This window comes from Macrobrachium nipponense, chromosome 12 (genome assembly GCF_015104395.2).
Source record: "Macrobrachium nipponense isolate FS-2020 chromosome 12, ASM1510439v2, whole genome shotgun sequence".
In the NCBI taxonomy this organism is placed as follows: domain Eukaryota; kingdom Metazoa; phylum Arthropoda; class Malacostraca; order Decapoda; family Palaemonidae; genus Macrobrachium; species Macrobrachium nipponense.
In genome coordinates this window covers 50,964,268-50,986,767 of record NC_087205.1, presented here as the reverse complement: position 1 = coordinate 50,986,767, position 22,500 = coordinate 50,964,268, and the positions used below count along the sequence as shown (strand labels likewise).

Genomic DNA, 22,500 nt, shown 5'->3' with positions numbered 1-22,500 from the left:
AAGCAGTGGTTTCATGTGTTGTTTTCCAGAAACTTTCGTGAGCTGAGTAAAGGCGGCGGACGTCACTTACTCAGTAGAGTGTACGAAAGCGTGCGCGCAAGATTCCATGATCACTCAGATAAGATTTCCAAGACATTTCCTTCGCAATGCAATGCAATGCAGTGCTCGCGGAGGCATTTATCATTTGGAAAGGAATTCCTTCCTTCGAACTCCCCATAAACGAAGTGCACGGGAAATTGGTGGCCCATAAATGTTGGTAGTGGGGCGAGGCTCATGTAACAGGTCTTCATTATGCTCCACTTTACCGCCCTTCAAAATCAAGTCATAGCTTTGAGTAACCACAGATGCAAGACATCCAATTACCGGTGATTTTGCTCGTAGAAAGTGCGGCCGGGAAGGGTTAAGTGCCCGGTTAAAAGGTCACCGCTCATTTTCGTCCAGATTCACAACAAATGTAAAAAGCTACGTCCCGTGACGAAGGCGTTGGAGGCAGTCAAGGTAGGGGAGAGGAGGGGAAGGGAGGGGAGGGCCTTTGATCTCCAAATGCTAAAAGTCGGGGGAGAAATCAGAAGTTGTGTCTGATAGTCTGGTAGCATCATCAGTTTTGCTGTGAGTGGAACCACCAAGAAAAATGAACAAGAATATGAATCTGCGTCATTCTTTGGAAACGACTTCCCAAAATAGCTGCAATTGGTCCTCCTTTTTGTGGAAGCAGCCTCTCAGCATCAGAGAAAGACGAGAGTTGGAAAGAACGAATCAAATTCCTTCCCCAAAGGAATGCTTCTCGTGTAACGAACATCCCTCGACCCACCTCGACTTCGCTGTCAAGGGCCGCTCAGCAGAAGGTAGTTATTATCAACATACATGAAACCTGCCGCCAGACCAACAATGGCTGTTACGCAAAAGCTGGCATCTTTTATCGTTCCTCCGTTGTTAGTGATGCAATGGCGTCAATTAAGTCCTTTCTCGAGTATTAAGGTCTTGGATAAATTCCCTTGCGGCTCCTCAGTGTGTGTGATGGGAGCAATTAACAAGGTCGTGGTGGTTAGGTCATCGTAGACGGTAGGTGTAGGCGAACGGAGTAGAATGAAACGATCACAAGTACTTCCAGCGTCCACTTAAGTACTGGTCCTTCATCGTAATCTCTGCTTTCCATGACACCTTACAAACCTGCCTGTATGCGTCAGTGTCTGCAGGAATGCACTAGATTGTTTGAACGGACGTGGAAGATTATCAATGGTTTTCGTACACACACACATACATATACACTTACAATTATACAGAATGTATATATATATATATATATATATATATATATATATATATATATATATATATATATATAAAGGTTTTTTGCCACGTGGCAAAAAACCTTTATTTATACATAGCATCACGTTTTATATACTTCGTGATCAAGTTATTCAATTATATATATAATATATATATTATATATATATATATATATATATATATATATGTATGTATGTATGGATGTATGTATGATGTATATCGCGTTCACTGATTCTCCATTCTGAAAACGATTTTGCTCCGTATGACATCAATAGGTGAAATCAAGATCTAGAATAATTTCTTGACAGAGGCCCAACACTCCCGAGAGGCTGTGACGTCACCGACGCCGTCGCGCCACTATTCCTTTGATCCGTCTTATGAGACGCTTGGAGGTTTCCAGAAGTTTAATAAAATATATTGTTTTTCTAAGCTAAAAAGTGGCTTTCGTGGCTGTAATACATTTTATTATGAGAGTTTCCAATATGTAAGATTTACTTTCAGGAATATTTAATGAGGAATGTCAGTGAATATGCCAAAAAGCCTATAGTTATTCTGTAATATACCTAACAATGTGGCGTTTTCTCCCTTTCTTTCGTTCCTATAATCTTTTTTCGTCTGTTTTTCATCTTAGAATCATTATATTTGTTATTTCTCAAAGTCCTGTTCAGGTACCGCATATTGAATAAAATGCTGATCTTTGCAAAGTATACTGAAATGTTAGTAGGAACATCGTTCCGTCATCTGCAACTCAGACGCCAGCTTTTTGACACAATCCTCTAAGCGTGGCACAACGAACTGCCTTGAAAGACTTGTCTCATTCATCTTAATTGTTTCATGTTTCATTTTATAAAACACGCAAAGCCTCATTGTTGCAGGCTTTCCTCCTTATTCCTATTTCAGGATATTTACAGATGTATTTTATGACCATGTACCCTCCCATATAGCATAAAGAATTCCTTAATAACATCATGGTTTTTTTTTTTTGCTAACTTGTGTATACCAGAAAATTCCCTACTGTCCCTTGCATCGTTATTTTCATTTTTAACGCCAATGCTTTCGAACAGAATGCTGGCTATGCAAAGTTTCCTTCATTTCCATCACCATTCGAAGGAAGGCACTTTATCCCTCATTAGCGTTTCACAAGATATGCAGAGAGAATCGTCATAAAGAGTTTTGTTTCCTTCCCTAATAAAAAGGATCATGAGTTAAAAGCCACAGTAATGTATATGATGATGTCTTCTTCCAAAATACAAAAAGGTTAAAAAACAGCAGGGAGCTTTCGACCGTTGTGCAAACGGTCAAAAGCTCCCTGTGTTTAACCTTTTTGTATTTTGGAAGAAGACATCATCATATACAATCCTAAGGCCTTTAACTCGTTATTCCGGTCACGGCATAGTGATGCACCACAGATAAAAAGGATCATCGTCGATACTTACTCCAAGCAGTCTTGATTGATCGCCCTGATCATTATATAGTCTAGACAATATAAAGAGCTTAACATATCAGTTGTCCAATCAAAGATTTGCTAGAAAAAATAATACCTTTCTGAAGCTTAAATAACGACCTGCATAACCTTTCACTCTCATATTTCAAATCTTGTGTACTGTCCTACCCAAAATTTCTTTCTGGTAATTTATATCCACACCAGAAGCATTTCTTGGGTTAACATCTCCATCCCTTTCACTGGAATTATTCATCAAATCAAATCAGTCATTTGATACATCTATGAAATCAGCTGTCACCAACCAGTTTTAGGATTAAATCAAACCTTTTTCTTCTGGAAACTTTACACAGTGCACATGTTTTGGACATTGACTGGGCCGCATACTTGACACCTTGCCTCGAGTTCCTGGCACAGTGACTTTGAATCATTTTGCTGTTAAATTGTATTCATTTGCCATGTAATCCAACATGTCTTGTACAGAAGCAAATGAAATAAAATCTCCCTTTTCTGTGTGAAATCCATGTTCCATAAGATTATTTCTCATTAGCTTAATCATGTGGGGCGCGTCAGCGAATGCAAATACACTCGATCTTCGCAAGGATTTTTAAAAGAATTCTTAAAATTCAATATCTTTAGGAAATCGTAAGAAACTTATACCTTGCCCTTTGGTGTTATCCTCTCAGTTATTACAACAGTAAATTGAGCATTGGAAACCAAGAACCTTTTTGCCTCCACGTGCAGTTTTATAATAAGCCGACTGACTCGGTTCACTTAGCAAAGGCGACATAACCACACCTAGGAAAGACGAGTGTTAACACCTGTGTATCAAGATCTTGGGTGAAATAGTTTACTTTGCTCTAGATTGCTGAACTACTGAAGCATTAAAGTAGTTCTTCGTTTCCTTCTGTGTATTTTATCAGGTATGTAACAGGTTTCTGACAAGTGGAGCACAATGGTCCGTGAGATGATTATCAGTAAACCAGCAACCGAGAAATATCCCGAGAGTCGCAGGTCTCTTTATCACAGCCTCTCTGCTGACGAACAAATAAATATGTTTTGGTTATGTTAACAAATGACATATATAGAAAATAAATGATTCAAAACAGATAGGCAATATATTACATTTTCCTTAAGACGAACGGAAAGAAAACTCAGTTTGGTTGAAATTGACGAACGTGCAGTTACAATTTAGCTTAGGAAGTTTAGCCTAGGCAGTGTTATTTATGTACTCCATTGGGAGTAGTCCTGTCAGTGCACTTCATGCGGTGCACTGTAGGTATTATTCAAGGTTCTTTGCACCGTGCCTTCCGCCCCTAACTACAACCCCTTTCGTTCCTTTTACTGTACCTCCTCTCTTCCATATTCTCATTCTTCCTTCTCACGATCCACCCTCTCCTGACAACTGATTCATAGTGCAACTGCAATGTTTCCCCCTGTTGCACCTTTCAAACCTATTACTGGCAATTTCAGTTTCAACACTGAATGACCTCATCAAACCCAAAGTACAAAATTCTGTATTCAGTTCATAATTTATGTAAAAAAACGAATGAAAGCCCGCTTGAAGATCGGGGCAACTTGAGATTGAAGTGACGAACTGATAGCCAATCCATCACACTGGGCCAACGGGCGTATCGACATTCCAGTCTTTTGCAGAGGATGACGACAAAAATTGACAACAGGGAAGGTGAAGTGTTTTGTCCGGCTCTTTCATCTTTTCGCGAGTAGTTGCCGGTAGGAAAGGGCTGTGGCACTTTGGGTATTGGTAGGGCTACAGGGGATGCCACATTGAACTGCAACACAGCTGGCAGGCGCCGTGGATTCAGAATGATCTTGGACACGGGCTGTGCATACTATGTCTACTCTGGGGCCTTCCAAAGCCTTGGGTACGGGTTCTCTTACATCTGGATAGACTAATATACGCCTCGTTTTCTTTTTATAATATAAGCACCCGTAACTCTAAACATCTCATCTCATTTGGTGTGAATGATTCATTTATTCGGAAGCGCGGTTTTTTCCCTCTGCATTGAATCCAAAAGCACTTCAGAGAGTTAAGTGAGACTGTGTGTATTATGGATAATATGAAAACTATGCACATAACCAGGGAATATTTCATAAGTGCTGCAGTTAATCTGGTATTTGCACAACCATTCTCTACAGATAACAGAAGAGGAGCGCTCCATCGAGAAATCTGCTGGCGGTTTGGGAAGTTTTATTATTATTATTATTATTATTATTATTATTATTATTTGGACATTTGGTTTTGGAGTTAATCCACTCTGTGTTTTTACCTGAGAAGTGGAGATTACACACCCACCCACACACACACACACATTATATGTATATATATATATATATATATATATATATATATATATATATATATATATAGATTATTGCTCCTAACATTCTTGATCTTTCCCAGATTTCTGCGTTGAATAACTTTGAAAATGTGAATAATTAAGCATCTTAGTTTGAATATTCTAAGAGCTGTGATGGAGCCAACGAAAGTTCAAAGGTTTTACTTATAGGTGGACATAAAAGGAAGGTTTGCAATTTCCAGTAAATCGAACATTCATGCTTTGACGCGCCCTTTCTTCCTGACAGTTGATCTTATTTTATTGTGGAAATGGACGGGCACGGCTTTGGTATGAAACTCTGTCACCCAAAGGTTGTATACAGCAGAGAGAGGAGCGTTTCACTTGGCTGGCTTATTTGGAATAATCGGGCCGTGAGCCAGCACTGGCCTCTGCCAAAATGCGGCTGAAAGTGTTGTGAGTGAAAGGAGATTTCCTCTTAGTTTTGTGGAAGATATGACTTCTTACAGTCACTCACATTTCACATTATGTTTTGTAATAGAGAGATTGATAAAGTCATCGTATATGTCTTCACTTGTAAAGTAGACTTCCTCCATTCAGCCATTTTTTGCCAGAATGGACATAAATAGAGATGAAATATCGCTCCAAAAAACTCTGGTAAGGTCACCTCAAATAGTTGCATTTTACCAAAGGACTCAAACCAACCACCTGACTGCGGTTTTTGTAGAAATGGTCGAAGGAAGAGAAGGACTGTCTGAACGGGATTACGTGTAAAATAAAAAAGCAATTAAATGATAGTAAGCTTAAGTGTGAAAAATAGATCCCATCACAAAACACTGCGCGATAACGTTATGTAATTAGTCACGCGGAGTTCCCCCTGTTATTGCGTTCAATAATAATCCATTGAACAATGAGCACTCGGAGTTTATTAAGGGAATAGTACTGTGTTCAAGGCTTCAGATTAAATGCGATCCATGTCGATTATTCTGTCAAATACAGATGTTATGGAATTCCCCACGATTCCTCAGATTCTATCGTCTTATTGTCTAGTCATTCGGATATGGCGGTTACAAGTCGTTCATAGATTTAGACTCTTTCGTTACTTTTCTCGGTAAATACTTAGAATGTGGTTATTCTGTAATCATTTCCTCCTAAAGAAAACAGGAGAGAGAGAGAGAGAGAGAGAGAGAGAGAGAGAGAGAGAGAGAGAGAGAGAGAGAGAGAGAGAGAGTTCTAGGAAATTTTTTGTCCTCAAGCAATTTCAATCCTGTAGTCTATTGCAACAAAAGCATTCGTTCGTTGACGTTGCAAAACCTCCCCCGCCACACCCGCCCCAGCCCCTCTTGTTCATGACAAAATTTGCACAGAGGTGCGAGATGATTCGAGTAATGGGAGAAACGACGCAAAAGAGGACAACATTGAAAGGTGAAAGGCAACACGAAGATCTTAGCCATACCTGGAAATGTTCTTGTGTCACTAAATGCTGGGCTCCGTCCGCTGTGCTTTCCGTGAAGTCAGGCATCATCTCAGCTATTCCTGATAATGGAAATATAAGTTGTTGAGTGATAGCAAAAAAAAAAAAAAAAAGAAAAAAAAAAAATTCATGGAAAGACTTTCCATATAATAAAGTGGTCTCAAGCAACGACCGATTAAATTGGATAAACTTTAGCTCAAAATAAAAAATTTTGATTTTTGTTGTATAAATAGAGTGACATATTGAGTTCAGAGCATTTGGACGTGACATCCACATTTTACGAAATTTTCCAAAAAGTAGATCATGTAAACTTAGATAAAGAACTCTCCTTATCGCCAAGTTAGAGCAAGCAGCCAGAATCATGAGTATAACTTACCATATGGGAGGAAGTGACAAACAAAGGCGTGCTTCTAACTTTTTACCTTTAGCTAGCTATCGAATCTACAATATAATGACTGTTCAAAAGCCTAATTTATATCAATCGCGAATGTGCTGCATTAGTCTTGGAAATCACTTCCGGAACACAAAGAACTGAAAAAAAGTCTTTTAAAAGAATAAGAAGAAATCTAGGAAGACTTCAATTCTACAGGTAACTGAGGTCACCCCAGTTTCTTGTAGAAGTGAAGTCACAGAAATTCTAGAAAGAATGATGCAAGGGACTTGATTTTGTCCATCTGGCTTACCATATCCGACGAAAAGCACCTCCAGAACGATCAGCAACCGCCATGGCTGCATCGCACCTGGAAGGAGAAGAGAGAAGTAAGTTCCAGAAATGTCGCAGCTCAACTGAATGACAACATGATTCCCTTCCCTTCATTAAGAATTTTGTCTCTTATTACAGGTACGAAAGTATTGTTGCTAACTTCACTTTTATTGATATGGAATCTTATTAAAACAAATTGATAATGGAGGAAGAATTTTCATATTGAGACTGTCTGAAAATCGGCTATGAAAAAACTGTCCTTCATGGAAAAACGAACAGTAGAAAAAACGAAAAGAAAAAGAAAGCCGGATCTCGCTAAATAGTTAGCTATTGAAGTTGCACAGCATCACACTCGTCTAAAAAAAGCCAGTTTAACGTTATTTTCTCTCATGATCCATCCACCGTTAGGATTTGGGATTTCGTGAAACAACAGTGTATATCTCCTCTTCCACAACTAACTCCTGGCCATCTCCTTACCAGTGCTTAGGATGAGCTAATCCTTTTTAGTGTTCTGTAAAAGAAAACGATTGAGATGGCTATACCTATAAATGTCCGCCCTCAGATCTGAAAACTGCTGAGGGTAGAGGGCTGCAAATTGGTATGTTGATCATCCACCCTCCAATCATGACCTTGACTGGGATGAGTCATTTCCTGATTCAATATGAAATCTTCGAAAAGTTTTCCTTCGATAAGCTCACGGTTCTTTGTGGTTCTCAAATAAATTTTCTGGTTCAGCTATATTTATCTGCACTGCAAATCCATTCAGTCCCAGTGGGTTATTATGTGTACTGTTTGTTCGTTTGGATTTGAAACCTGATATTGTTTCATCAATGAAGTATCTACACCAACATGAAATTCTTAGTCAACAATTTTGCATTCGATTTAATTCTGACTTCTGTTTCTATAATCATTTCGAAAATTACCTAAATCAGGACAATAAATATAAAATAAAAGAACGGTTTAAAAAAAATAATTGTGAACTAAAGTTTTTGGGAGTTTTTCATGGGAGGGGGGGGGGAGGGGGAGGGGGAGGGGGAGGGGGAGGGGGAGGGGAGGGGGAGGGGGAGGGGGCAGCTGTTGACTCGTGTGCTCAACAAACTCATTGGAAAATTCTTTCTTTTGTCCACTTCCGTCATCTGATGTTTAAAATTAATTGACTACATTTGTATCAGCATATCAAAATGCGGCAGAAGTAATCTGTTTAAGTTCAGTGCTTCAGGACCACCATCTCTTTGAATAAGTAAGTATTCACGACTCGTAAGTGGCAGAAAAAAGAACTGCTGAAGTGTATAAAGTAAAGACTTAGCTAAATCCTATAATTGGAAGTGACTTGTGGCTGTTTGAATCTAACCACATCAAATTGACGTTTCCTCTGGAAGAATTTGAGAAGAAGGGACAGGAAAAACAAGCAAAACATGCGCCTAAGAAATCAAGTTTTCTGTATAGCATATAATGCTGTATAAAGCTCTCAGCCACGGTCCATGAAACTCTCAGCATTGACCCATGAAACCTTAAGCCACGGCCCGTTGGTGGCCTGTGTTATTGGCACCTTTAGTGGTGCTAGACGCACGATCATTGCTCATTTTATAATTTAATACAATAAAACTTACTGAGGCTAGATGGCTGCAATTTGGTATGCATATTCGATGATAGGAGGATGGAGGATCAACACACCAATTTGCAGCCCTCTGGCTCCAGTAGTTTTCAAAACCTGAGGGCGGACAGACAAACAGCCATCTCAGTCGTTTTCTTTTACAGAACGCTAAGATTGAAGTACAGTAAATGACCAGTGTAGATAAAAGGACAGACCCCAATGCTATGATGTTCTAAGGCCAGAGGGGAAAGATAAGCCTGTAAAGTTTATATATCACAAGTACTAGGCTCCGTGCGGGGGTAGTGCAGTGAATGCATCTCATTTGGTCCACTGTTGTAGGCATTATTTGAGGTTTCTTGCAGCGTCCCTTCGGCCCCTAGCTGCTACCCTTTTCATTCCTTTTACTGTACCTGCGCATTCTCTTTCTTCCATCATACTTCCCACCCTCTCCTAACAATGGATTCATTTTGTTGTTGTGAGGTTTTCCTCCTGTTACATCTTTCAGTCCTTTTTACTCTATTTCTGTGTCAGCGCTGAATGACCTCATAGGTCCCAATGCTTGGCCTTTGGCCTCAATTCTATATATCTATCTATATGTACTGGGGTCGAGAAGAGTGAGTTATCTAGACTCTGGAGGTTGTCCGATAGCTAGAGTAGCTCCGCAAACACAACACAAACAAGCAGCCGTTTCGGTTGGCTACAGAGTCAAAACAACAACACATCAGTCAGCGCCACATTCATGCTCTATTTGTTGTATGGGAGATAAACTCCCGAGCACATGACTCACGTATAGACGCTTTAGCTACTTCTTACACCTACACAAAAGGTTCATCAGCTGTTTGTCGAACCCACTACACTAGGTATACTTAATGCCATCTATCTATCTATCTATCTATCTATCTATCTATCTATCTATCTATCTATCTACATAGCTCTTTCTAGGTCTTTGTTGTCTCCCTCTATCTTCCTGACATTTCCGAATTATAAACTTTTCACCAGGTTGTCGTGTTCCATTCTTTCCACATAACCGAGCCATTTAAAAACACTGGTGCACCCGATTACCTATCCTATTCTTTTGATCAAATACTATATATCTCCACATCTCTGCCCCTTGCAGTTCTGTATCGCAAATAATACGAAGACAACTCATCCTCAAGATTTCTTTCTTTCATATTTAACACCCATGCATCACTTCGATAGAGGAGACCTAGCTCAACTTTCAATTAATATACGAGTATTTCAAGTTGGCCTTCCATAGACACTCCAGGTCTCTTTCTGATATTTCTAAACAAACCTTCCTCGCTTCACTTATTCTGTGACTTACCTCTTCTCTTACCTGTCATACTCAGTTATATTACTCCCAACAGTTTCCAATCCACCACTTCTCATTTCAGTAATAATTTTAATCTGGTTCACACTGACTCCCAACTGTTTCCTCTTGCCAACATCTTCAAATCGTTTCACTATATTTTACGGTTTATTTTCACCGTCACCAGCCAGTACTGTATCTTTTGCTGCAAACAGCAGCGATGCCACATTCCATTCTCAGGTCATTTTCTTATTCCACAACTTTCCTTTCTCTGACTTCTTGCATGCCCCAGCCATGAGAGTAATACCCGGCCAAGGAGATATAACACACCTTTGTCTCAGGACAATTTTTAGCACAACCATTCGCTTTCCTTTTAAACATTCTTTGCTTCCCTCTTTAAAACCAATTATTTTTCAGCAGCTGTATTATTCATACTACACATTGCCTCTGTCTTGATTTTAACATGAATTTTTACTAGGTCCATGTAGGCCACATAACAATTTTCCCCTTTGCTTTCAAATGTCTCCCATACTCGTTTCATACCAAACATTTGATCCACTTGTCATTTTTCGGTCGTCCGTCTTACTTTTTTTATGTAAAAATTCTTTCTATTTATATTCTCTCAAATGCTAAGCAAAGTTATTTACCTTTGCATACTTATACATACGCCCACACACATACTCAAACACCAGATGAGTATATATATATATATATATATATATATATATATATATATATATATATATATATACGTATATATATATATATATATATATATATATAGATATATAATATATACATATATGTTATGGGGTGTACTCATTTGTATTACTCCTGGGGATCGCTAGTAAATAACGGTATTCTCGCTTCCTTGCATGATGTGAAAATCACGATAACCATGAGCATCTGTCTTGTGTTTCTTTTATGCAAAAAACTAAAATGTAAAAAAATAATTCATCTGAGTAAGATATGGAGGATAGGGCAATGTATTTAGGACTGATAGACAAAAGATGACTGTATCTGGGTAAGAGAAAGGTGCAGAACTAGTAAAGGTGTAATTTTTCAAGTATCAAAGAGACTCTCGGGTCAGACGAAAAAGACAGTGGCGTCCCTTCGAGGGCTGTTCATATAGGTAAGACTGAGCGTGGCTGGAGTTGAGAGAATGAGTGTGTACGAGCCAGGATTAGGAAGCAATAAGAGTGAAAGAGTATTTTGGGAGAGGTGAATATGTGCCCTTGTGGGAGCTTGGAAAACATGAGAGGGTGGTTGAGGTTGGTTATTGAAATTTAAAGGTAGGTGACAGAGAAATAACTGGCATTTACAAGCAGATAAGGAGCTCTTGGAGTATACGTATGAGAGCGAGTCTAGCAGAAATGTGGTGAAAGGGGCTGGATTGTTGGAAATGATTACATAGTTTCCAAGGAAAGTTATTCTCAAGTACATTTTTGAGAGAGCAAATAAAGACAAAAGAATTGGTTTATATGTGTTCAAAGTATTGAGACGGATGCAATGATGAGAAGAGGATTGGGTGGAAGTACAAGTAATTATCATTTTGCTGAATTCAGAAGAGGTTGAGATAGTTGGATGTTCATGTTGGAGAGGAACGGTGAAAGGGTAGCGGTTATCAAAACAGGTGAGTTTGAGAAGGAGGAAGAAAAGGGAGAATGGATGAAAAATGGGCCAGGGTTAAAAACCAGAAGTTGAATGATTATATGAAGCGAGTGTAACATTCCATGGGGAGGTCATGTTGTAAGGAAGGGGTATTTGTGGCTCAGGAAGATGGGATAAGGATAAAAATACTGACTGGTGTAGTAAAGAAATGAGAAAGTTAGTGAAGAGAAAAAAGAGATTATAGAGACAATTTCGAAACAAAATCCAAGGGTTACAGGGTTATAGAAGGATGACGAAGATGATGAGAGAAAAGAAGGCATCTAATAAAATTGGGTGGTGGAGATGAGGAAAGTGTCAGAGAGAATACAAATTGTTCAGTTACGGTTAATGAGAGCAATGGACATTAAATAAAAGAAACAAATGGTGAGATGTTGTCTGAAGATAACAGTGCGGGGTCGATGGGTTGAATTTTGTGTGGATTTGTACTGTGTAAAAGTCAAAAGAAAGGTAGAGCTGAATAATGGTAAGTGGAACTTTGAAAATGCTCGTAGAAGTTACTAATGAGAACTACGGGAAGAGGGAAAGACACCGGGAATTAATGATATTATCATTGGCATGCCATGAGAATGTTGAAGTCTGTTTGAGTGGCTGACCAGGTTGAGTAAGGTATGTCTGGAAGAGAGAATGGTTCTGAAGGAATGGGGTAAAGAAATAATTGTTCCATTGCTCCAGATGTTGGTGGTAATGCAGTCATTAAAGAATACAATGTATGACTTAGTATACCAGGAATTTGTATGGTAGCATTTTTATTAAGAAGGTTAGATAGATGACAGACTGACTGATAAGGGATGGCTATTGTGGGTTTACATGGGGAAGAGGGTTGTGAATATAGAGTGTTTGTCAAGAAGCAGTTATGTGAGAAGTTTGTAGGTAAAGGGGAAAAGCTGTATATGGACCTTAGGATAGAGATGTTAGAAAAGGCAATTAGAAGTTCTTTAATTAAGTTTTCGTGAGGGTAGTGAAGCAGGTGTTAATGTGAGGGATGAGAAAGTGACTAATTAGGTGTAAAAATAGAGCTGTGACGAGGCTGTGTTATGTCTCCATGGCTGTCTCATATTTTCATGGCTGGAGTGACGTGAGAAGTGGGAGACAGGACAGTAGAAGTGGGTACAAATTTATACGATAAGGTGGATTGTAGGATGGCCAGTGTCTGCAGATACTATCGTGGTGATGAGAAGCTGCAAAGAGTTTAAAAGTGTTTGTAGAACGAGAAAGTTCACGGCAAATGTGATCAAGGGTAAGGCAACAAGATTAAAGGGGAATCAAGAGAGATGAATGAGCCAATGAATGCTGTATGGATGGTGGAAAAAGGAAGCAGTCGATTCATATGCATGGGTCTTAGGGAGATAATAGTTTAAATGATAAGGGGATAAGAGAAGAAGTGAGCTATAGAAAGAAGAATGAAGGAGGATAACAGGAGTTGTGCACAAGAATTAGAGGAAACTTGGAAAGCATGGAATCCAGGCTTTGAACGTAAGAAGGGACTTTTCAGCAGCCTCTCCTACATGGAGTTGAAGTCTGGATGCTGAATGCAAATGAAAGAAAAAAGCAGTCGCTGGCAAGACATGTTCTTCACGTCGTATCTGTGGTATAAAAGAAATGAGTGTGATAGATGGGGAAATATTTTGAAAGAGTGGTAAATGATTAGCGTCGAGCTACGGATGAATCAGTTTCTTAAGACAGTTTGGTCACATGAATAGAATGAAGGATAGTTGGTTGGTCAAAACAGTGTATGATTTGGAACTGTTGAGAGAAAGGAGAGGAAAACCTAGAAAGATCTGGATAGATTGTGTGAAAGAGTTATTGGAAACTAGAGCCTCAACATTAAGGATGCAAGAGAAGAGAGTGCGAGGAAATATTACTGCTGAGCCCTCAGTGAAGGTGTATAAATAAAAGCACAATATTGTTGAATCTTTCTGCACAGGGGTCCATCCACAATCCATCAGCATGTGTCTACATGAAAGTAAATAAATTTATATATATATATATATATATATATATATATATATATATTATATATATATATATATATATATATATATATATATATATATATCATATCCAATAAGAGGTCGAGGCTAGTCCCCATCATGTAGTAGGTGAAAAGGCAAAACAGCTCAATACATGGGTTGCTTTATTGGTGCCAACGTTTCAAGACTATTGTCTCATTTTCAAGGCTATAAAAAAAACAAAAATACATAAATTACAAACTTGTCCAGCAAGATTAACGTAAATTGTTACATACAAATAAGCACGAGAAAAAAAAAATATATGTATATAGAAATTTTTAAATAAAAATCAAATAACTAAAAACACACAATGTATTAAACACTAAGTAAAAATTGTTAAGAAAAAAAAAATTAAAAATATATAAAACAAACCTTACAACCCGAGGTTCGGTTGCTGAAAGGCCTGCCAGAGCGAGGTGGAGTCGAGATAACCAAGAAAGAAGATAAGGGTGGGCGGTCTAAGCAATGTACAATGGAACTGCTGTAGTGTTGTTATTCAATGTTGGAACGAGGTGCTTAATGGCCAAGGATTCGAGTATAGGGAGTTGGTTTTCATTAGGGCTGGATAAAATTATCTGAAAATCATCGTAGTTGATTCTGCATTTGCATATTTGTGCATGATTTCTTATGTTTGAAAGCTCTGGACTAGAAAGCTTCATCCCTGTGCGGTAACTAATGCCTATGTGTGAGTCACATCGTACTTTGAGCAGTCGGCGAGTGCTTCCAACGTAAGTCTGTTCGTTGCACGAACAGCAAGTATACAAGTAAACTAGGCCAGACCGCATCAAAATTGCCTACTTTGATGCGGTCTGGCCTAGTTTACTTGTATACTTGCTGTTCGTGCAACGAACAGACTTACGTTGGAAGCACTCGCCGACTGCTCAAAGTACGATGTGACTCACACATAGGCATTAGTTACCGCACAGGGATGAAGCTTTCTAGTCCAGAGCTTTCAAACATAAGAAACCATGCACAAATATGCAAATGCAGAATCAACTACGATGATTTTCAGATAATTTTATCCAGCCCTAATGAAAACCAACTCCCTATACTCGAATCCTTGGCCATTAAGCACCTCGTTCCAACATTGAATAACAACACTACAGCAGTTCCATTGTACATTGCTTAGACCGCCCACCCTTATCTTCTTTCTTGGTTATCTCGACTCCACCTCGCTCTGGCAGGCCTTTCAGCAACCGAACCTCGGGTTGTAAGGTTTGTTTTATATATTTTTAATTTTTTTTTTCTTAACAATTTTTACTTAGTGTTTAATACATTGTGTGTTTTTAGTTATTTGATTTTTATTTAAAATTTCTATATACTTATATATTTTTTTTTTCTCGTGCTTATTTGTATGTAACAATTTACGTTAATCTTGCTGGACAAGTTTGTAATTTATGTATTTTTGTTTTTTTTATAGCCTTGAAAATGAGACAATAGTCTTGAAACGTTGGCACCAATAAAGCAACCCATGTATTGAGCTGTTTTGCCTTTTCACCTACTATATATATATATATATATATATATATATATATATATATATATATATATATATATATAATATATATATACACACATATCTTCATTTGCACACTTATGAATAATTTCAGTTACTGATTCGAATGTCATATATAATATTTTAACGAGATAACTCACAAACAATGTTAGTTTTAGCGTCCTAAATCTAAATCTAGAAAGCCGAATTGAAATCGTCTCCCTGATCACTCGTTGCCAAGCACCAGGAAGTGGAGACTGCCAAGTGATCGCAGACTGAATTCATTCCATTTTCATCTCACGCCATCCTTCTTCTTGCCGCTCCATTTGTGGGAGCCTGGAACTCGCAAGCAGTCTTGAAAGCGTATAACGTCTCAGTGACTCATTTGCTCTGATGCTTTGCATGTTGCTTTGCCGTTTCAGAGGACGATTTCCGCATTGTTTCAGATGAGCTATGTTTTGAAACATCTTTTTCGCTCCGCATGAAGTTTATATTTACCCAACGCCTCTTAGTAATGCGTGGAATAACCATTAAATGCCGGAACTGGGGCTGTGCACTTTTTTGCATCAGTAATGGAGCTGTTACCTTCTTGAATGGATCGTTAATTCTCTCTCTCTCTCTCTCTCTCTCTCTCTCTCTCTCTCTCTCTCTCTCTCTCTCTCTCTCTCTGTCTCTCTCTCTGCCGAATTTCAGTCTCTTTCCACGCCTGTTTTTTTCTGATTCTTCACGACGAAATTGAATACAATTTTCTCTGATTATTTGCAACTAATATTATCCAGAACAGATCCGACGGGATTCCTCGCTCATTATTTAGACTTGGATCCTGATAATTAGTTACTAATGCCGGTGAATAGCAACAGTTTCTTGAATATATTATCCTGAAGGAACTTCTTCAGCATCCTTAGACCAAAATGAGTCCAATAATTGGTTGGTGGCTTTGTATCACGCAATAAATAGCTACTGAATATGGGCTTAGAATAATTCTCTTCAAATTATTCATGGGCAATGCATATTCCAAAAAACGCTTCAGGTTTTATCCAAGTGAGTTTGTTGCCGACAGAAAAGATTACAAAGCATCCGTTTTAAGCTGTTCTGCAAATTGTGAAAGACTTGCTTTCCTTAAACATTAAGGAATTTGTTTCTCATTGTTGAGGCATCATAATGTTAAGCAGGTAAGTTGAAAACATTGTTGCACTCGCTGTTGTCGCTTAGTTCTAATGTATCTATAGCAATGTTTGCGATAATCGAAGCAAACATGGTGGGTGATAAATTGTCAACAGTTCCCGAGCAGAGACTGTGCCAAACGCTGATTTTCAAGACTCGCTGAAGCAGGCAGCAGCAGCGTCCACAGTCCACACAAGAATCCATTCAGTTACAGTTTGCTGTTGCCTCTGCAGACTACATACAACTGTCACTCCCTCGTTCACACCATCATAAACATCATCCCATTGACCCCTATAGGGGGTTAGTGCCGTCAGTGTACCTCATGCGGTGCACTTAAGCTTCTTTGCGCCGGTCTTCGGCCCCTAGCTGCAACCTCTTTCGTTCCTTTTATTGTACCTCCTTTCATATTCTCCTTCTTCATCTTTCTTTCCATCCTCTCTTAACGCTTGATTCATAGTGCAACTGCTTTGAGGTTTTCCTCCTGTTACACCTTTCAAACCTTTTACTGACAATTTCCATTTCAGCGCTGAATGATCTCATAGGTCCCAACACTTGGCCTTTGGCCTTAATTTATATTCAACTCAACTCATTCCATTCGTGCAGGGTAGAACACTCGAGACCCTACGACGTATATATATATATATATAATATAAATATATATATATATATATATATATACACACACACATATATATATATATATATATATATATATATATATATATATATATTATATATATATATATATATATATATTTCGAGCTACAAATGTCCTTTAATATCTAACTCGCTCTACCTCGGAATTGATATATTTTCATATATGTACCGAGGGGGAATTTTTTTAGTTGATAATAATTTCGTCCCCCCATGGGATCGAACCACCATCCAGTTGGTCGGGGAACGAAATCAGGAACGGATAGTGACGCTACCGAATTTGCTATCAGAGAGGCTAATAAGTTTATATCGATTCTGACCATTGCAAATCACCGCCGATCTTGGTGTATTCGTAATTAGAATCGATATGAAACTCCCTCCACCATGCTAGCCGATTCGAGCGTTTGTAGCTCGAATGATTTATATGAATCACGGTGATGTTCATAATATGGCTGCGTGGGTCAAACGCTCGAATCGGCTAGCATGGTGGAGGGGGTTTCATATCGATTCTAATTACGAATACACCGAGATCGGCGGTGATTTGCAATGGTCAGAATCGATGTAAACTTATAAGCCTCTCTGATAGCAGATTCGGTAGCGTCACTGACCGTTCCTGATTTCGTTCCCCGTCCGACTGGACGGTGGTTCGATCCCATGGGGGGACGAAATATTATCAACTAAAAAATTCCCTCTCGGTACATATATGAAAATATATCAATTCCGAGGTAGAGCGAATTAGATATTAAAGGACATTTGTAGCTCGAATGATTTATACGAATCACGGTGATGTGATAAGTATTCACATATATACATATATATATATATATATATATATATATATATATATATATATATATATATATATAGTACTGAACTGAAAGGAGGACCTTGCATTCAAGGTGACATCTGGACGCAGTCCTCATCCATGCCTTCACTGTTTTTGGTGTAGCTGTACATCACATTTCGAAGGCCATTTGTGATTTTTGGCGCTTAAAGAAATAAGAAACAATAGATCCATGCATGGAGATCTGTTTCTTTTGTTTCTCGTTCCATGTGCGTTGCTTTGAAGCACCCGAGAACGCACCTATGATGTTGAGGTTATTCGTGACTAGTATGAATAGGACAAGCACCGAAAGATGATAGTTGTTGGCGACTGTGAAATTTCTTTAACAGCTCTCAAAGTCAATGGACTGTTTCAGCGCCTTAGTGGCGTGGTTGGTATGGGCTTGGCTTGCCGCTTCGGTGCATTCCATTTAAGGGTCAGAAATGTATATTTCTGATGATAGAAGTTCACTCTCGATGTGGTTCGGCAGTCACGTAAAGCCGTTGGTCCCGTTGCTGAATAACCACTGTTTCCATGCAACGTAAGAAAACCATACAAACAAACAACAACGGACTGTTCATACCACCTTTGGTTAGAGAGATGTTACGGGATATCTTGGCTCTTCTGCTTATGTATTCTTAATTCAACATGAATGTAAGCGAGGCGTTTTCTTATAATTCCGAAAGTAACCTTTGGTTATCTGAACAGGTTGCCTTTGAATGACCCAGCCGACATACATCATAGCCACTCAGTCTTGTATCTCACAGGCCAGCGGTTCAAATCCCGAAGAGGGGGTTAACTGAACTTGTTTCCCAGGAGCGATTTCCTCCGTAAAGTACGAAACTCATTCCACTGTACTTTTGGGGAAGATTACCTTTGAATTATTCCATGATATAGCCTCTCCAATCACCTTGTGAATTTCTCTCACTCTATAGTTACACACTGTAGTCTTCATTGCTTTCCTTGAAAATGCTTGCATGAAATCTTAGCGATGCCTAATATTGTCTTGAGAAAAAAGACACTCCTCGTATCTAACAAGAAGCTCCCCTCAGTATCTAAAAGATACTACGTCGTGTTTATCATTTTGGTTAAACCTGACACTTGTCTTTGCTTAATTATTAATTTTAACCCAGGTTCAATGTTGTATATACCTAATTAGAAAAATTCGATCTACCAAATCACTTTTTTGGTATTCTAAAGGCCTGTCCACACTAGGAAACATTGTTTGCAAACAAAATTTGAGAACAATGTTTGCAAACAGTTTGCAAACTATTTGAAAACAGTTTGCAAACTATTTGAAAACAGTTTGCAAACTATTTGCAAACAGTTACAGTTTGCAAACATTGTTTGCAAACAATGTTTCCTAGTGTGGACAGGCCTTAAGTATGCTTTTGATCACCAACTACACAAAGCTTAGAGAGAGAGAGAGAGAGAGAGAGAGAGAGAGAGAGAGAGAGGAGAGAGAGAGAGAATCACTGGAATTTAAGCTTCTTCTAAGTGGTCTTTACGTTGAACCGATGACGTTAATCTATTATATCTATTTTAAATAAAATGAAAAATGTCAATACCAAATTTCGCAACTTTCGACGTTATTTCATGAAAATTCAATTCAAAAGGATTACATATGTACTGACTGGGCTCAGCAAAATAAGCGTTTTAGTCATAAATCTCATCGTTGAACGAGTAATTGAACAAACATCATACATTGCCTACTCAGGCAGTGGATTAATATTGACATTAATAGTAGTCAAAACTGTAACCCCAGACGGAAATTAAACAGTGGTATTAATTGTACTGAGACACTAAAATGACATAGCATGTTTCGACAGAGCACCGTCAAGAAAGCTTGTCCGGTCTCACCCTTCCATCCTCGTCAAGGAAAGGAGCTGAGATAGTAGCATTGACTTGAGATACAGCGGTTGTATTCTAAAATAATACAGACAATACCATGGGAGACGAGGGCGCTTATAGCAAGGTCACGGAGGTCACAATTGAAGTTAAAATCTGAGAACTTACACTGCATCTGATGACTCTTTATCGTCCTAATTGACAGTTACACAGTATTTCAAATTTTAGCTGATGAAAAATAAATAAAATGCTGGGAGTAGGTGCACTTAATTCGTAAAGATTTTTATAATTTGAAGCTAATGTCTAACAATGAATGGCTTTCTGGCACACCTTAGTCTTAGGCGATAATGACAATAAACCACGCGAATAAAAATTCTGAAAGGAGATTTCATGACGCTGTCCAGCTTTGTTTGCTGTTTCGGCATGCGGTGCAGTAATGTCGGGACAGAAACCATAAACATAGGTCTAACTTTGCACACTTTGCATCTCGTTGCAGATTATATTTTCCACGTGCGACAGTGATGAGAGTATTTATAATGATCATAGTTTAATAGCTCAGAAAGGACACCATATATTGATAAAGTCTCCTCAAAACCTCTCTGAATTTTTTGTTACGGTTATTTAGTAAATGATATTTTACTTCTCGTTGACCAGAGGCTTTGAAACGATGTATTGTTTGGAGGGCCAAAACAACAGTTCATCTGTATTCAGCAGAAGTTATGGGTGTGAATAAACACCGGTTACTCTGGCTACTAAAACGTGACAGAGTCTACCAAATATTTTAGTACCTAGGATGGATGCGATTTTTTCTTCAACGTTTATCGTCTTTGAGAACTGGTTCGAAAAGAGTGAAAGAAAAACTGACCTGTGTCAGCGATTAGTCCACTTGATGCAAGTGGCGGACGCTGAATTTAACATGAAAGGTTATTTATGAAATGGAAAATATCTTAAATGTACAGACAAGGCACTTCATCTTTTCGTCTTAAGACCATCAGTGCCAACCGATATCAAGATAGATCTACAATGTAAGTCACGTCAAAGGCCATGGTTTCTAGTTTATCTCCAGGTAGCCGGAATGCTACCTCTGTCTTGATAGGTTAAAAGTTCTTTTAGGGTCAAAGAATAACATAAAATTTGCCACCAAAGCAGACAGTCACGAGCAAAATTGTGTTCCCGATCTATTTTTTCAATACGTAACAGCTTGTGCTACTACTGTGATAATTCACTGGTCCCTCATTAGAGCTCATTTTTTCTTTCACCTAGAGATGGTAGCTGAAAATCGGTTCAATTTCCATTTATTGCTAGAGAGAATTTATCATCTGTTTTTAGGGTGGAAGCTATAGCCAAATGAAACTGATACTCACCAGGGTTCTATGAAGTATCTCTTGGGCCAAGAATGGACGCCACCGGCTGCTTTCAGAGGCTTCCTCCAACTTCAGCACTGAATGAAGTCGGAAAGTCCCCGATGCCCGAGTTCGATTAATGTCGAGAGAAGAGAACGAGATTAACGGAATCCGTTCGAACGCAACGCTCTTCTTCACGAAAGAAAAAGACCACCTGAGATACTAGGGCATGCTATTCCAGCTTCTCTGCCCGACTGGGTAGAGATGCTGTTTGTAGCGAGACTTTATAGCCTTCCGGGCCTCCGGAAACGGTGGCCCCACCCACTCGCCGCCAATTATAATAGTATCTGTGCAACTTGCAAGCTTTGGTGTGAGAGAGAAACTTTGTATGTCGGCCCCATTTCGTCATTCGGTTTTATTTTTGCTATATGTGTGAAAACCTCTTTCAATATTCTGAATTCATTGCAATTTGTAAGTGTTTCGTTTCTGTTAACACCAGTTACTTAAAAAATGTATTTTAAGTACTTTTTTTACCCACGCACGCAAAGACATATATATGATTGATGTCAGGTTTTTGACTGGATCACACAATTCATATATATATATATATATATATATATATATATATATATATAAATTTTTATCACATCATCATGACATTTTATATACATAAACATTAAACTACAAATGCCGTGTAATATCCCCAATTCGTTCTACTTCTGGAATATCACCAGCAGGGGGATATATCTGTTAAATAAATGGGTCCTTTTGGGGGTGGGTGGGTGGGTGGGGGGGGGGGGGTGGGTGGGGGGGGGGGGACCAGAGGAAGGACTCGAACGCCCAACAGTATGTTTCAGCGACTTGCAGTGACCAAGGTAAAGAGAGGAGCCAGGTAAAGTCATTTGTGGGAGAGTGCGGATTATCCCCCCAATTCGGACGTTCACTGGAGGACAGAGATCAAATCAGGCCACCAGGCTGCTACTTCGTTCGTTATAGGCCACTACCTGAGACACTTATCATATCAGATATTCAAGCAGTTTCCTGTAGCTTTTCGTTACTTCTTTCTCTAGACATTGTAATTTCCAATTATTTACGAATGCCAGAATTCTGTGAAGTATTTTGGTATTATTGAAATAGCAGAAAATAGGACGGTATTTAATTTTTTCACTTCCCTCAAGAACTCGAAACAAGGCAAAAATGGATTCATCACTTTCGAATTAAATACGATTTCAGTCCTTCTACACACCGACTATGCAGTGAGCATTTTATAGAAAGTTCATATAGAAGAGATTTCAAGTAGGAACTTCTGGGATTACATGTACATGAATACACACACATACACCCACACATAAATACACACCCAT

The 22,500-nt window shown here is 38.7% G+C and overlaps 1 protein-coding gene across 1 annotated transcript in view; it reads right to left on the bottom strand.

Annotated features, from left to right (window-relative positions):
- LOC135224525 (uncharacterized) overlaps positions 1-21,409 on the bottom strand; it is a 71,404-nt gene extending 49,995 nt beyond the window's left edge. Inside the window, exons 1-3 of the mRNA XM_064263595.1 lie at positions 21,158-21,409; positions 7,207-7,263; positions 6,506-6,585 (exon numbers count right to left, since the gene is read on the bottom strand). Coding sequence (XP_064119665.1) covers positions 6,506-6,585; positions 7,207-7,258 — 132 coding nt within the window. The 5' untranslated portion in view covers positions 7,259-7,263; positions 21,158-21,409. The remainder of the gene's footprint in view (positions 1-6,505; positions 6,586-7,206; positions 7,264-21,157) is intronic.
- Between the last annotated feature and the right edge of the window lie 1,091 nt (positions 21,410-22,500).